The sequence below is a fragment of the Leptonychotes weddellii genome, chromosome 15, assembly GCF_054177405.1.
Source record: "Leptonychotes weddellii isolate Sample4059 chromosome 15, ASM5417740v2, whole genome shotgun sequence".
NCBI classification, from domain to species: Eukaryota; Metazoa; Chordata; class Mammalia; order Carnivora; family Phocidae; genus Leptonychotes; species Leptonychotes weddellii.
The window spans coordinates 38,006,503-38,022,213 of NC_138383.1; the positions used below are offsets into that span (position 1 = coordinate 38,006,503).

The 15,711-nt window shown below is 37.0% G+C and overlaps 1 protein-coding gene across 1 annotated transcript in view; it reads left to right on the forward strand.

Moving 5' to 3' along the window:
• Positions 1–15,711, forward strand: part of CPD (carboxypeptidase D) — a 75,709-nt gene that overhangs the window by 52,167 nt on the left and 7,831 nt on the right. The window contains exons 11-17 of the mRNA XM_081805524.1: positions 752–921; positions 5,117–5,440; positions 7,212–7,407; positions 10,182–10,317; positions 11,228–11,359; positions 12,160–12,255; positions 12,358–12,422. Of these exons, the coding sequence (XP_081661650.1) occupies positions 752–921; positions 5,117–5,440; positions 7,212–7,407; positions 10,182–10,317; positions 11,228–11,359; positions 12,160–12,255; positions 12,358–12,422 (1,119 nt within the window). The remainder of the gene's footprint in view (positions 1–751; positions 922–5,116; positions 5,441–7,211; positions 7,408–10,181; positions 10,318–11,227; positions 11,360–12,159; positions 12,256–12,357; positions 12,423–15,711) is intronic.

The following is a 15,711-nucleotide window of genomic DNA, read 5'->3' on the forward strand; positions in this document are numbered from 1 at the left end:
GACATTTCCCTTTTATTTTTTTTTAAGATTATTTATTTGAGAGAAAGAGAGTGCAAGCAAGCGGAGGGGGGCAGAGGAAAAGAATCTCAAGCAGACTCCCTGCTGAGTGTGGAGCCCCAACATGGGGCTTGAAATGGGGCTGGATGCAGGGTTCAATCTCTTGATCCTGAGATCTTGATCAGAGCCGAAATCAAGAGTCACACACTCACCTGACTGAGCCACCCAGGCACCCCTGACATTTCCCATTTAAAGAGGGCAGGACAGGGGGCGTGTAGGTGGTTGAGTCAGTTAAGTGTCTGCCTATGCCTCAGGTCATGATCCCAGGGTCCTGTGATTGAGCCCTGTATCAGGGGCTGAGCAGGGAGCATCTCCCTCTCCTGCTCCCCCTACTTGTGCTCTCTCTCTCTCTCTGTCATATAAATAAATAAAATCTTTGAAAAAAAAAAAAAAGAGGACAGGACAGTTTTCTTGTAGAATGTCCTATATACTGAAATTGTCAGATGTGCTAAAGTTTAAACAGTGTTATTTATATTCCTCATGATAAAGACAAATCTAGGCTATGAAAAATTAGCCTTTCAGAAACTAAAATATTTTGCTTAGTAGGTGTTTACTTAGCTTTACTCCCAACTTCTAAATTCCTGTTTGTTCCACATGTTTATTATCAATCTGTTGTTTTGGATATGAGAGCTCCCAAAGTAATTAAATGATGATCTTTACCTTTGACATCTGGGTGTCCTTGTACTTTATCCAGGTTCATCAGGGTGTCAAAGGATTTGTCCTAGATGCCACGGATGGCAGGGGTATATTAAATGCCACGATTAGTGTTGCTGAAATTAATCACCCAGTGACTACCTACAAAACTGGAGATTACTGGCGTCTCTTGGTTCCAGGAACTTACAAAATCACAGCATCTGCTCGAGGGTGAGTGACTGAATACCTTGATATTAAGTGCTTGAGGAAAGACAAACATGGTTCTAGTCTAGACAATTATTGTCATAAAGCCCTAGAAAAGTCAAGCAACCTTGAGTTTAATGCTGGGAAGTTTAGAGCTGGTTACACATTTGATTCTCCTCCAGTGATAAAGTGAGTACATAAACTGTCAGATTTAAGAAATCTATGAAATTCTGCCCTTTGAACAGTGGCCTCCTCCTCTCAGGTCCTCTGCCCCCTGTCCAGATGTAAAGCTGTAGTGAGTGATTCCTTCACTAGCTGGTAACAATTCTGGGAAGTACCTGTTAGTTGGGAAAAAAGGACTCCTGTTGTGCTGCATACTTCTAGTTATGTTGTCCAATAAATACCACCACTTTACATTTGTTCCTTTTTAAAGTTTTCTCACACTTTTTTTTTCCTATCCTCACCTAAACCATTCTTTTTTTATTTAAAAAATGTTTTTAATATGTGTATAGTTGACACCCAATGTTATGTTAGTTTCAGGTGTACAGCCTAGTGATTCAACAAGTCTATACGTTACGCTCTGTTCACAAATGCAGCTAGTATCGGTCACCATACAATGCTATTACAGTATCATTGACTGTATTTCCTGTTCTGTAACTTTCATCCCTGTGACTTATTCATTCCGTAAATGGAAGCCCATACCTCCCACTCCCCTTCACCCATTCTGCCCACCCACGCCCCTTGCAACCATGTGTCTGTTTCTGCTTTTTGTTTGTTCATTCATTTGTTTTCTGAGATTCCGTATCTAAGTGAAATCATATGGTATTTGCCTTTCTCAGTCTGACTTATTTCACTGAGTATATTACCCTCTAAGTCCATCATGTTGTTGTAAGTGTCATGATCTCATCTTTTTTATGGCTGCATAGTATTCCATTGTGTATGTACACCACACCTTCCTTATCCATTAGTCTATCGATGGACACTTAGGTTGTTTCCATATCTTGGCCATTGTAAATAATGCTGCAATAAACATAGGGTTACATGTATCTTTTCGATTTACTGTTTTTTTTTCCTTTGGGTAAATGCCCAATAATGGAATTATTGGATCATAGGGTATTTGTATTTTTAATTTTTCAAGGAACCTTTATACATTTTTCCACAGTGGCTGCACCAATTTACTTTCCCACCAGCAGTGTAAAAGGGTTCCTTTTTCTCCACCTCCTCAACACTTGTTTTTTCTGGTCTTCTTGATTTTATCCATTCTGACTGGTGTGAGGTGCTATCTCATTGTGTTTTGATTTGCATTTCCCTTATGATTTTTGATGTTGAGCATCTTTTCATGTGCCTGTTGGCCATCTATGTCTTCTCTGGAAAAATGTCTATTCAGGTCCTATGGCAATTTTTAATCAGATTGTTTGGGGTTTTTTGGTGTTAAGTTGTAAGAGTTCTTTATATATTTGGGATATTAACCCCTTATTGGGTATATCATTTGCAAATATCTTCTCTCATTCAGTAGGTTGCCTTTTTGTTTTGTTGATGATTTCCTTCACTGTGCAAAAGCATTTTACTTTGATGTAGTCCCAAAGTTTATTTTTGCTTTTGTTTCCTTTGCCTTAGGAGACATATCTAGAAAAATGCTTCTATGGCCAATATAAGAAAAATTACTACCTCTGTTCTCTTCTAGGATTTCTTTTATGGCTTCAGGTCTCACATTTAGGTATTTCATCCATTTTGAGTTTATTTATGTGTATGCTGTAAGGAAATGGTCCAGTTTCATTCTTATGCATTGTAGCTGTCCAGTTTTCCCAGCACCATTTATTGACGAGATTACCTTTTCCCTATTGTATATTCTTGCCTTTTTTTGTCATAGATTAATTGACTATGTATGGATTTATTTCTGGGCTCTCTATTCTGTTCCATTTTTGTGCCACTGCCGTACTGTTTTGATTACAACAGCTTTGCAGTATACCTTGAAATCTAGAATTGTGATGCCTCCAGCTTTGTTTTTCTTTTTCAAGATTGCTATTGGCTATTATTTGGCTATTGGTCTTTTGTGGTCCATACAAATTTTAATACTCTTTGTTCTAGTTCTATGAAATATGCTGTTGGTTTTTTTTTTTTTAAGATTTTTATTTATTCATTTGAGACAGAGAGATAGAGAACATAAGCAGGAGGAGAGGCAGAGGGAGAGGGAGAAACAGACTCCCCACTGAGCAGGGAGCCCAACATAGGGCTCGATCCCAGGACCCTGAGATCATGACCTGAGCCGAAGGCAGATGCTTAACCATCTGAGCCACCCAGGCGCCCCTGCTGTTAGTATTTTGATAGGGACTGCATTGAATTGAAAAAATGTTTTGTTTTGTTTTGGTTTTTTTTAAGATTTTATTTATTTGTGAGAGAGACAATGAGAGACAGAGAGCATGAGAGGGAGGAGGGTCAGAGGGAGAAGCAGACTCCCTGCTGAGTAGGGAGCCTGATGTGGGACTCGATCCCGGGACTCCAGGATCATGACCTGAGCCGAAGGCAGTCGCTTAACCAACTGAGCCACCCAGGCGCCCGAAAAAATGTTTTTAATTTGTAGAGTGCTTTAGGTAGAATGGACATTTTAACAATATTCTTCCAATCCATGAGCATGGAGTATCTTTCAATTTGTGTCATCTTCAGTATCTTTCATCAGTGTTTTATAGTTTTCAGAGTAAAGGTCTTTTACCTCTTTGGTTAAGTTTTATTCTTTTTGGTGCAATTGTAAATGGACTTATATTCTTAATTTCTCTTTCTGCTATTTTGTTATTAATGTATAGAAATGCTACTGATTTCTGGGTATTTTGTATCCTGCAACTTTCTGAATTCATTCATTACTTCTAGTAGATTTTGGGGTAGCCTTTAGGAATATCTACGTACAATATCATGTTATCTGCAAGTAGTGACAGTTTAACTTCTTTACCAATATGGATGCCTCTTATTTCTTTTGTTTGTTTGATTGATTGATTGCTGTGGCTAGGACTTCTAGTAGTATGTTGAATAAAAGTGGCAAGAGTGGACATCCTTGTCTTGTTCCTGATTTTAGAGGAAAAGTTTGCCGCTTTTCACCATTGAGTATGATGTTAGTTGTGGGTTTTTCATATATGGCCTTTATTATGTTGAGGTATTGTTGTGGTGAAATTTTCTTTCTTATTTCTAATTCTCTAAGAAAGGTAATTTTCATCTTTTTTTATAAGTTTATTTCTACAAAGACATATTTACTCAAAAAGAGAAAATGAACTTACGACTTTTTCTTTGGAAAAAACTTAATTTTCTTTATCTTCCCCATCCTTTACGAAACACCTGTTTAATTTGAAACTTATCATTTTTACCCTCTTGTAGTTTTCTTTTTTGTGTTTTAATAAGTGTAGATGTTAACAGTGGATATTTTCCCCTCCCCTTACTGGCTATCTTATTTCTGAAGAGTTAGTTTGGACATTAAATTGAAGTAAGGGTAAGTACATAAAAACATTTATAGTTACTGCCACCTTTTAAAAAAAAATGATTTCAAATATCTAATGGTCTGTAAAATGGATGGATTAGAACTTCAACTAATGAGAAATGAGATCTTTTCTGTTTTTCTTCCATTTTGGCATAATATTAGAAAAACAAGGGGCGGCCGGGTGGCTTAGTCGTTAAGCATCTGCCTTCGGCTCAGGTCATGGTCCTGGGGTCCTGGGATCAAGCCCCGTGTCAGGCTCCCTGCTCAGTGGGAGGCCTGCTTCTCCCTCTCCCATTCCCCCTGCTTGTGTTCTCTCTCTTGCTATCTTTCTCTGTCAAATAAATAAATAAAATCGTTAAAAAAAAAAACAAAACAGCAAGATATCTGAAAAATAGGCTAGGAATCATGCATTTGGTAGATAATGTCCTAAGTTAGTACCTCTCAAATTTTTCCAGCCATACACTCTGATGACAGACAAGTGAACTCAGATTCCAGGAGACATGGGGTATTTACTGCAAGTATGAACTTCTTTTGTAGTCATATACTTAATCTTAAAAATTCATTCACATTTTACAGTCTACCCATGTCTGTTCTTTGTTAATTAATGTTTAAAACAAATAATAAATTATCACAAAGTTACATATTTGACTCTCAGAGTATTTATCTCAAGGATTCACGTATCCTCTGCAGACTTCTGTTTCCCCAAGGCCTGGGTATTCCCACTGCAGAAACCTGGCTCTGATCTCTCCTTTATTACAGGTATAATCCAGTTACCAAGAATGTGACTGTGAAGAGTGAGGGTGCTATTCAGGTCAACTTCACCCTTGTTCGATCTTCAGCAGATTCAAGCAATGAATCAAAGAAAGGAAAGGGGGATAGCACCAACACTGATGATGTCAGTGATCCAACTACTAAAGAGTTTGAAACTTTAATTAAAGACCTTTCGGCTGAGAACGGTTTGGAAGGCCTCATGTTACGGTCCTCCTCAAATCTGGCTCTTTATCGATACCATTCATACAAAGACTTATCAGAGTTTCTGAGAGGACTTGTGATGAACTACCCACACATCACAAATCTCACCAAGTAAGTACCACCCTCTCGCTGCTTTTCTTTCTTTCCTTTTTTTTTTAAGAAGTTACATTCAACATAAGCCATGTTGAATGGTTCTTGTAATTTATTTGGGAGCTGCATATAGAGAGAATTGGAGTTTACTTATTTTGAAACAGATATTGCTTAGAGATCTTTCTAACACTGACTCTGGAGAATTTTATGAGGAACATTGGACGAGAATTACTTGTTAGATTAGCAATGGATGGTCTGTGCCTCCTGGAAATGTAAAATTACTCTCCCTGATGATTATTTTGACTGAATTAAAAATGCTCTCCACTTCTCAGCTGCATATTCATGTCCTGACTGTTACTTAGTTTGTTTTATTTTGCTGAGGGCAAGGGACAGATTTGGAACTGAGAGCTCACCTGTCAGGGATCATTCTTTTTTTTCAAAATGAAAAGGAAGCCTGGTTTCTGTCATTTTCTGTACTCTAGTCTCTATTGACAGTTGCTATTCCCCAAAGACTTAGGGACAGTATGGGATTGAGGGTCCTGGAAAAATATGCAGTACTGGCTTAAGTAAAACTGATGCTGACTGTCTTCACTTTCTGTGGCTGCTCTGCCTCACTTTCCCTGATTGTAAATCTTCTTTAGGTCTTGTTGCAGTTACTCGAAAATAATTTTCTTCATTTGTTGATTCCTATTGTCTGCCTATTGTGGGCTTTACTCTGCATTTTTCCCTGAGCTTTGTATTTTAGTTCTCTACCACATACTTAATGAACATTTTCTAGCCTTTGACATTTTTACTTCATTTTCCTTCATTGGTCCTTCTAATATTACCAGTACATTTAGCTTCTCAAATACTGGTTTATAATGTTCCTAGATGCAAAGAGTGATATCTCCTTTGGCAATACTCTTCCTCAACTGATTCTTGAATATTTCTGCCCAATTCAGGCTTTAATATTGTCCATCTTAGTGCCGTATAGAGCTTATAGACTTTCTTATTTTAAAGTAAACGAAAAATTGGACATTATTTTTGCTATCCATTACTTAGTTCATTTAAGTTTTTTTAACCTTCCAACTCAAGATGCACTTTTTAGTTAAGTATTTTCCCCCAAAATGCAACACCTGCCAGTGGTGAGACACAAGACAGTTTTAGGTGGTCCACCAATGGGCACTAAGTATCATTGAATAGAACCATGGGAAAACAATAATTTTTCTATTCTATTAACCCTTCTCAATTTAATGCTAATATTTTTTTCTATATAACTCTTGGAAATATCCCTTTGTATCAGAGAAAACGGGCCTTAAGCTCAGAGCTCTTGGGCAAGCACAACACTTTAAATGATTTTTGCTGCAATACTATTATTACATTTATAGTAAAGTATAAAGTATCTTATTTATGTAAATTAATTTACATTTAGAAAGTAAGGTTCTGTACATTTGTGTATATATAAATTCTTCCATAATAAAAAATTTAAGTGAATTAATTTAAAAAACATATGTTAGCTAAGTAGTAGTATTAAGATTATAGAAGGTAGGGCAAATATTGTGAAGATGGTATGAGAATGACTGAATTTGGAGGAACGGTGAACCCCATCATACTCTTTCCTAAATCTGATAATATCTCACTTGTATTTGATTTTCTTTGGCCAAGGAAAATTAATTTTCGGACACAATGATTCATTCTTTAAAGACTTTTAAAGGCTTTTTATGTTTGTTTTCATGTCTTTTTTAAAAATCTGTACGTCAACATTAACATAATGCTCGATTACTTCTGACTTTTTGTTTCTGATTTTTGAAAGTTTGGGACAGAGCTCTGAATATCGTCACATTTGGTCCCTCGAAATCTCCAATAAGCCCAACATATCTGAGCCCGAAGAACCAAAGATCCGTTTTGTTGCTGGTATCCATGGAAATGCTCCAGTTGGAACTGAACTACTTTTGGCTCTGGCAGAATTTCTCTGCCTAAACTACAAAAAGAACCCAGCTGTTACTCAAGTAAGAGAAGAGCCTGTTTTGACATGCTTTAGAAGGAAGAAGCTCAGTCACACACTGAGATGAATGCACCATTAAAAATTTTTTAGGGGCGCCTGGCTGGCTTAGTCGGTAGAACCTATAACTCTTGATCTCCGGGTTGTGAGTTCAAGCCCCACGTTGGGCCTAGAGCTTACTGTTTCCTGTTGGATTTTACACAGAGGCACTTTTAATGCATTACCACTTTAAAAACGGACCGTCTTTGTCTATACTCATTGTTAATAGTGTCTTTCTGTTATATTTCTTTGTGTGTAATTAAGAGGCATAGAAGAAAAAGTACTAAAGATTTGCATTCAATCCTTTACTCCTTTATTTAATAGTCAAATTACTCTTCCAGTCTTTACTAACCATTCTGTACATTATAACTTGAGGGACTTCCATTGCTAGTTACTTATAATTAGGATACTATATTGAAAATGAGGTGGAAGACAAATAGTTTTTCTTTTCGTTTAAGGAGTTCAGAATTATTGGACATCTTGGCTGCTAAGAGATTTTAGGAAAAGCAATATGGCATTGTCTACTTTAGCCACCCATGACTACAGAAAAGAACTTTGATCCAGAGGATTGGTCACTTATGATTGAGTAACCTAGTTCTGTGTTGTCTTAGAGAAAGGAAGGAGAGAGTGTGCATCCTTCTAGAGTACTCACTAATTGGCACTGTCTATATAGACTTTAGGAAAGGGGAAAGGAACTAATATTTGTTTAATACCTACTATGTGTCAAGTGCTTACACCAAGTACTTTACATGTATCATAATTTAATCCTCAATTTATGTTATCTTCATTTTATAGATGTAAAAACTGAGGCAGAGATATTTGATAACTTACAGGAGGTCACACAGCTAGTATGTGGTAAAACTGAGATTTAAACCCAAGCGGGTCTCATTGTAAAGTCTATGCTGTTTTGTTTTACCATACTGCCTCCCCTAAAAGAAATTTGGGGAGAATTTATGTCATGATTAGGATCAGAAAGCACCTATGGGATTAGGTGAGATGAACTTAAATCAGATTTGGCCAAAAATTATTTTACCATTTTCAGCAAAGCAAATTGTATTGATTACTTAATGTGAGTTGTAAGGAGTATCCCAAGGACATTTTTTTGTTCTTTCCTTAAAAAATGAGAGAGTATCTAGGATACTGGTTCTCAAGCCTGGCTACACATTAAAAACATTTGGGAAGTTTTTAAAAATACCAATGCCTGGGCCCCATCCCCAAAGACATCAGTATTCCTTTAAAAGCTCCTTAGGGGGGGCGCCTGGGTGGCTCAGATGGTTAAGCGTCTGCCTTCGGCTCAGGTCATGATCTCAGGGTCCTGGGATCGAGTCCCGCATCGGGCTCCCTGCTCCTTGGGAGCCTGCTTCTCCCTCTGCCTCTCTCTCTCTGTCTCTCATGAATAAATAAATAAAATTAAAAAAATAAAAAATAAAAGCTCCTTAGGGGGCGTCTGGGTGGCTCAGTTGGTTAAGTGTCTGCCTTTGGCTTAGGTCGTGATCCCAGGGTCCTGGGATCGAGTCCCACATCGTGCTCCCTGCTCAGCCGGGAGCCTGCTTCTCCCTTTCTGCCCTGCTCATGCTCTTTCTCTTGCTATCTCTCTCTCTCAAACAAATAAATAAATAAAATCTTTAAATAAATAAACAATAAATAAATAAATAAAAGCTCCTCAGGTTATTCTACTATTTGGCCATATTGCTACCTACTGATACTTTGGTTATAAGAGACTATATGTCCTAGGTAAAATACCTACCAGGAATTTCAAAACTTCTAGTTTATGAGAATTTGCCTCACTGGTCTAATTAGCTTGAGCTAGTAATCTTACTCTAGATTGCCATTTGTTTCGAGATAAGTAAGGGTCAGAATTATCTGGCAAGTTCAAGAAAATATACACATACCCAGAGACCTGTAGCAAAGCCCAAGCATGTACATTTTAGAAAAAAATCTCTCTCCCAGGGGAGAAAGTTAAGAACCAATGAATTTAGGGTCTCCAATATTTTCAATCTATAGACTATTTTAACAGAATAAATAAGGCAGGCATCATTTATTCTGATTTACTATCAGAAATATATAGGATGAAGTATATCAGAATTTAGTTAATGCTGCATATGTAGGTATTGATGCCTATGGATTATCCAGAGGAGAAATTATTATGAGGAAGACAAATATCTACTTCATTTTTCTTGCTGATTTCAACTTTTCTGTCTCATTGTTTCCAGACATACACTGATGTTTGTTAGACTACGAATTTCAGTTTCTAATCTGGAAAATATAGTCTATTATTATTGGTTTTAGCCAGTGGTCAGCAAACGTTTTCTATAAAGGGACGAATAGTATATATTTTAGGCTTTGTGGGACAGCTGTTCTGTGTTGCAACTATTCAAGTCTGCCATTGCAGCACAAAAACAGTCATATGAATGGGCGTGGTAGTGTGCCAATAAAACTTTATTTACAATAGCAAGCAGCTGGCTGGACTTAGCCTGCAGGCAGTGGTTTCTGACCCCTTTGTAAGTCATCAGGAGGTCTCTAGGAATATTAGTTGTGCAATAATTTTTCATTTCTTTTTAAATTTATTTGGAGCAAGAGAGAATTTTCTATCTATAATTTTCTATCTATCTATCTATCTGTCTATCTATTTTTAGTCCTACCTTTTAAGTCTGTTTAAAACAAGAAAGACTTTCTGTTTGAGGCATGGGAGGGTATCTTAGGATTCCACATAGAGCTAACTGATTTCTCTTTCTGTTTTAGCTGGTTGACAGGACTAGAATTGTGATTGTCCCTTCTCTAAATCCAGATGGGCGAGAGAGGGCACAAGAGAAAGACTGTACTTCAAAGAGAGGACAAACAAATGCTCATGGCAAAGACTTGGATACAGACTTCACAAGTAAGCCTAATTTTTAGGCCGTTAAAGTACTTTGCAGATAATCTTATTTTTCTTTACTAGGAGATTGATAGATTGTGTAGATGAGTAATGGGGTTACTTTCGTTCTAGGTTGTACATAAAAAGTATAAATGACAAGCTAGAAACTCGTCAAATTTTTCTCCTTTATCATTTGTAAAAGTAATTCAAGTTTTTTCTTAGAAATTCAATCAATAATATTGGAGGGGTTCCATCACTAGCCATACAGATAGGTATATTTTCTCTCTCTATCCCCCATATACATGTATACACATGTACACACGTGTACACACATGGTGTATGTGTATATTGATTTGATGGAGTCTTTCTTATTGACTTAAATAGGATCATCAACTATACATATTGTTCTGCAACTTTTTTCACTGAGTATATCACTGATATCTTTCCATTTCAGTACTTATAGATCTCTAACATATTCTTATTAATGACATCTTAGTATGCTGTTAACAGTCTAGTTTATTCAACAATTTTCCTACTAATGGACATTTAGTTTCTTTCTAATTTTTTGCTCTTGCAAACAGCACTATGGAAAACATCCTGATTTCTGAAAACTTTATTTTCTTTCAAAGATAGGTTATATATTCTCGATATTATTTTTTAAAAGAGGACATATCCATCCCTTTTTGTGTCTGATAAGAATTTTCTTAAATTTCCTTAGATCGTTAACCTTTGAAGTGTATAAAACTCAAGATAATCTGCCTTCTAGAGTGTATCTTTTATGCTGTTGAGATAGTGGCTTGTGGAGTAATAAAGTATTTATATACAGATTTTTTAAATTAGCTGCTGATTGTGTTCATGTACAGAATATTTTATTAGCTATTCATACTACAATTTTAATACTTGATATTTTATATTCGACTTTTATGTTTTTTAGATAATGCCTCCCAGCCTGAGACTAAAGCCATCATTGAAAATTTGATTCAAAAACAGGACTTCAGCCTTTCTGTTGCTTTAGATGGTGGTTCAGTGCTGGTCACATACCCATATGACAAACCAGTACAAACAGGTATGTAGAATGTCAGTTTATTATATAGTATTCAAGCTTAGATAGGAAATTCCAATTAGGTAATGTCCCTTCTAAATTTTTTAAAAATCGTGAGCATTTGCGCACACTCCATGAGCAAATAACCAACGTAGGAAGGTTGTACATATATCAACAGCTTAGTTACTTGGAGGAGAGAGGTCAGATCTAAAGATGAGCTAGCTTTATTGCGTGTAGCCATCTTGTCACATTTGTTCAGTTTAGTTCACAAGCATTTATTGAACAATTATTATGTCTGTAAACATTGGGAATGCAAAAGTGAATAAGACACAATGCCTACCTCAAGAAACTCATTATTATATGTAACCAAATATTAACAATACAGAATTGCCCTCCCCTGCTTTAAACCTTGACTGACTGGTTGCACTTAAGATGAGATTAACAATTGCTTGTTGAATCTCTATGGGACCATTGTATATGGAGTTTGTGTTGTTTTCAGTGCAGCCTAAAAGAAATATTGTCATTAGGCCACAATTGCCCTAGAATGTAGTAAAACCAAAACAAGTTTGTATTTTAGTGTGGTAGGCTCTTGTGTAAACTAACCATTTTTTTTTACCTTTTAATATAAGGAAGATGTAGATCTTCTTTGTCTGATTATCCTGGACTAAAAAGAACCATGTAGTTAATTATAATAACTCCTCGATAAACTTCAGTGGGGTATAAGATTTACTAGAAGGAGAAAAAGATGACTTTTGTATCCATGAAGTTGAACTTGGAGTAAAATCTTTTGGATTTCTCCAACTTCTGAATTTTTCTTTTTATAGTGGAAAACAAAGAGACTCTGAAGCATTTGGCATCTCTTTATGCAAATAACCATCCATCCATGCATATGGGACAGCCCAGTTGCCCAAATAAATCAGGTAGGTATTTTCCATACCCCTTGTTATCATTGCTGCTTTTGGGGATAGAGGGTGTCTTACCTTAAGGTCTTGTTGATCCTGTATCTCTCGATGCTTTTATAGATGAGAATATCCCAGGAGGTGTAATGCGTGGAGCAGAATGGCATAGTCACCTGGGCAGCATGAAGGTATGCTCTATAGAATACAGTGAGAATAGAATTATAATTATTGGCCATTGAGCAACAGAATAGGTGACTTTTCTGATATAATCAAAGTGAATGGCATCTGCTTCATGGCTTTCTTGACAAGACAACCTTCAACCTCTGACAGCACTTTTTTTGTTTTGCCATTGTAATCATTTTTGTACAATTCAGTGACATTAATTACATTGAACTGTTGTGCAATCATCATCATTCTAAGCCATCTATTTCCAAAGCTTTTTTATCACCCCGAACAGAAACTGCAATCCGCTAAGCAGTAACTCCTGATTCTGCTGGTAAGCCCCAACTCCTGGTAACCTCTTTACTTTCTGGGTCTATGTTTTTGCCTATTCTAGATATTTCTTGTAAGCTGAATCATACAATATTTGTCCTTTTGTGCCTGGCTTCTTTCATTTAGCGTAATGTTTTCAGGGTTCATCTATTTTGTTAGCCTGTATCAGTACTACGGTCCTTTTTATGGCTGCATAATGTTCTATTGTATGTATATCACATTTTGTTTATCAGTTCATCTGTTGATGGACACTTAAGATGTGTCTGCCTTTTGGCTATTGAGAATAACAGGCAATGAACATTTGTGTACAATTGTAAGTTTGAACCCCTGTTTTCAATTCTTTGGGGTTGCATACCTAGCTGTGGAATTGCTGGTCATGTCCGAATTCTATGTTTAGCTTTTTGAGGAACCAACAAACTGTTTTTCACAGCAGCTGAACTGTTTTACATTCCCACCAACAGTCTATGAGGGTTCCGATTTTTCCACATCCTCACCAACGCTTGTTATTTTCCTTTTTATACAGCAGGTGTGAAGTGCTAATTCATTGTAGTTTGTTTTTGTTTTTTTTAATATTTTATTTATTTATTTGATAGAGAGACACAGCGAGAGAGGGAACATAAGCAGGGGGAGTGGGAGAGGGAGAAGCAGGCTTCCCGCTGAGCAGGGAGCCCGATGCAGGGCTCGATCCCAGGACCCTGGGATCATGACCTGAGCTGAAGGCAGACGCTTAACAACTGAGCCACCCAGGCGCCCCGCTCATTGTAGTTTTGATTTGCATTTCCCTGAAGACTAATAATGTTGAGCATCTTTTCGTGTGCTTATTGACCATTTGTATATTTTCTTTGGAGAAATGTCTGTTTCTCCATTGCCTGTTTTATTTATGTATTTATTTTTATTCCATTGCCTATTGGCCTATTTTTAAATTGGGTTGCTTGTCTTTTTGTTGTTGGGTTATAAGAATTCTGTATTTATTTTGGATGTTAAACACTTACCATTTGTTTGATTTGCCAGTAGTTTCTCCCATTATGTAGGTTGTCATTTCACTTTCTTAATAATGCCCTTTGATGCACAAAAGTTTTTAATTTTGATGAAGTCAAATTTACCTGTTTTTTCTTTCGCTGCTCATGCTCTTGTTGTCATATCTAAGAATTCATAGCCAAATCCAAGGTCATGAAGATTTACCTCCATGTTTTCTTCTATGAGTTTTATGTATTTAGCTCTTGTATTTAGATCATTGATATATCTTAAGCTGATTTTTGTATATGATGGGAAGTAGGGGTTCAACTTCGTTTTTTGCATGTGAAAATCTAATTAATTGTCCAAGCACCATTTGTTGAAAAGACTACTTTTTCCCCCCATTGAGTGGTCTTGGCACCCTTGTCAAAAATCAATTGACCATAGATGTATGGGTTTTTTTCTGGACTCTCAATTCTATTTCATTGGTATTTATATCTGTTCTTCTCCCAATATCCCTGTTTGATTGCTGTAGCTTTGTGGTAAGTTTTGAAATTAATAAGTGTAAGTACTCCAACCTTTTTATTTTTCAAGGTTGTTTTTGGCTTTTCAAGGCTCTTTGCAATTCCATTTGAATTGAGGATTGGTCTTTCTTTCTTTCTTTTTCTTTTCTTTTCTTTTTTCTTTTCTTTTCTTTTTTCTTTTCTTTTCTTTCTTTCTTCCCGTCTGTCTCTTTCTTTCTTCCCATCTGTCTCTTTCTTTCTGTCTTCCTGTCTTTCTGTCTTTCTTTTCAAAGAATGCTGTTGGAATTTTGTTAAGGGTTTGTTGAATCTGTAGATCACTTTGGGTTATATTGACATCTCAATAATATTGTCTTCCTCTTCATGAACTCAGTTACGTCTTTCCATTTACTTAGGTCTTCTTTAATTTCTTTTGGATAATATTTTAATTGGTTGTCCATCCACTTCAAATTAGTAAGGAGTTGTTAGCAGGTGGGTGGTTAGCTCATCATTTCATTAACATGTACAACTAGAAATTTGACCTCATTCTCATCTCTGCCTGCCTTCCCTCCTTTATTTACTAAGAACTTACTACGTGTGAGGCACTTTGCTCTACTAGTGATAAATAAAATGTATTTCCTATCCCACTGTACAAATAACTATGTTACAGAATTAATTGATTTGACCTCAGGGAGAGCAACTCTTAGTGTGCCATGAGAAATTAAAGACAGAAAAGATTACACCTAGTCAGAGATACAGTGTTCTCTTCATAGAGGAAATGGCATTTGGGATGTAGAGATGGTGAGGCAGAACATTCCAGAAAGAAAAACCAGTATGGGCAGAGGTCAATAAGCATTCTAGTTTAGTTAGAACAGGAGGTGTAATGGAGAGCAGCAGAAGACAAGAATGGAAAGAGAGTTTGGGGCTCTGAATACTTTGTTTTAGTAAGGAATGGGAAGCCACTGAAGGTTTGAGCAGATATATAGTAACATGATCGGAACTGTGCTGTGGAAAAATTAATCTCTCAGCAGTGGGTTAAGATAGTTTGGAGGAAAGAGAGACTGTGGCACAGGGAGACCGGTGTAGAATAGCCTAGTCAAGAAATAATGAGGGCCTGGATTAGGGTGGCGACAATGGGAATGGACTCAAGGGATGAAGTTACAGCGATATTGCAGAGGTGGAAATGACAGGATTTGGCAAATTATGGATGATGGTGAGAAACTGAAGTCAAAGACAAGAGATTTCATGTCTGCGTGAGAACATGAGTTAATACCATTGACTGAATAAGGAAAAAGGACAGGTTTGGGGTGGGTAGGGGGAGGTGGTAAGTTAGGTTTTGGAACCCGTCCACACAAGCAGTTCCGGTGCCTGGAGAATTGCCCTCCGGGAGGCATTGGCTGCTGTCCCCGGCAGCGTGAAGGTATCAGAGGGCAGGTGCTTGAGCTTCTGCCTCCAGGCTCCAGGAACGGCTGTGAAGTTCCGGAGTCTCGAAGGAAGCTGCCCATCTGCATGCACTTATATATTCACTCAC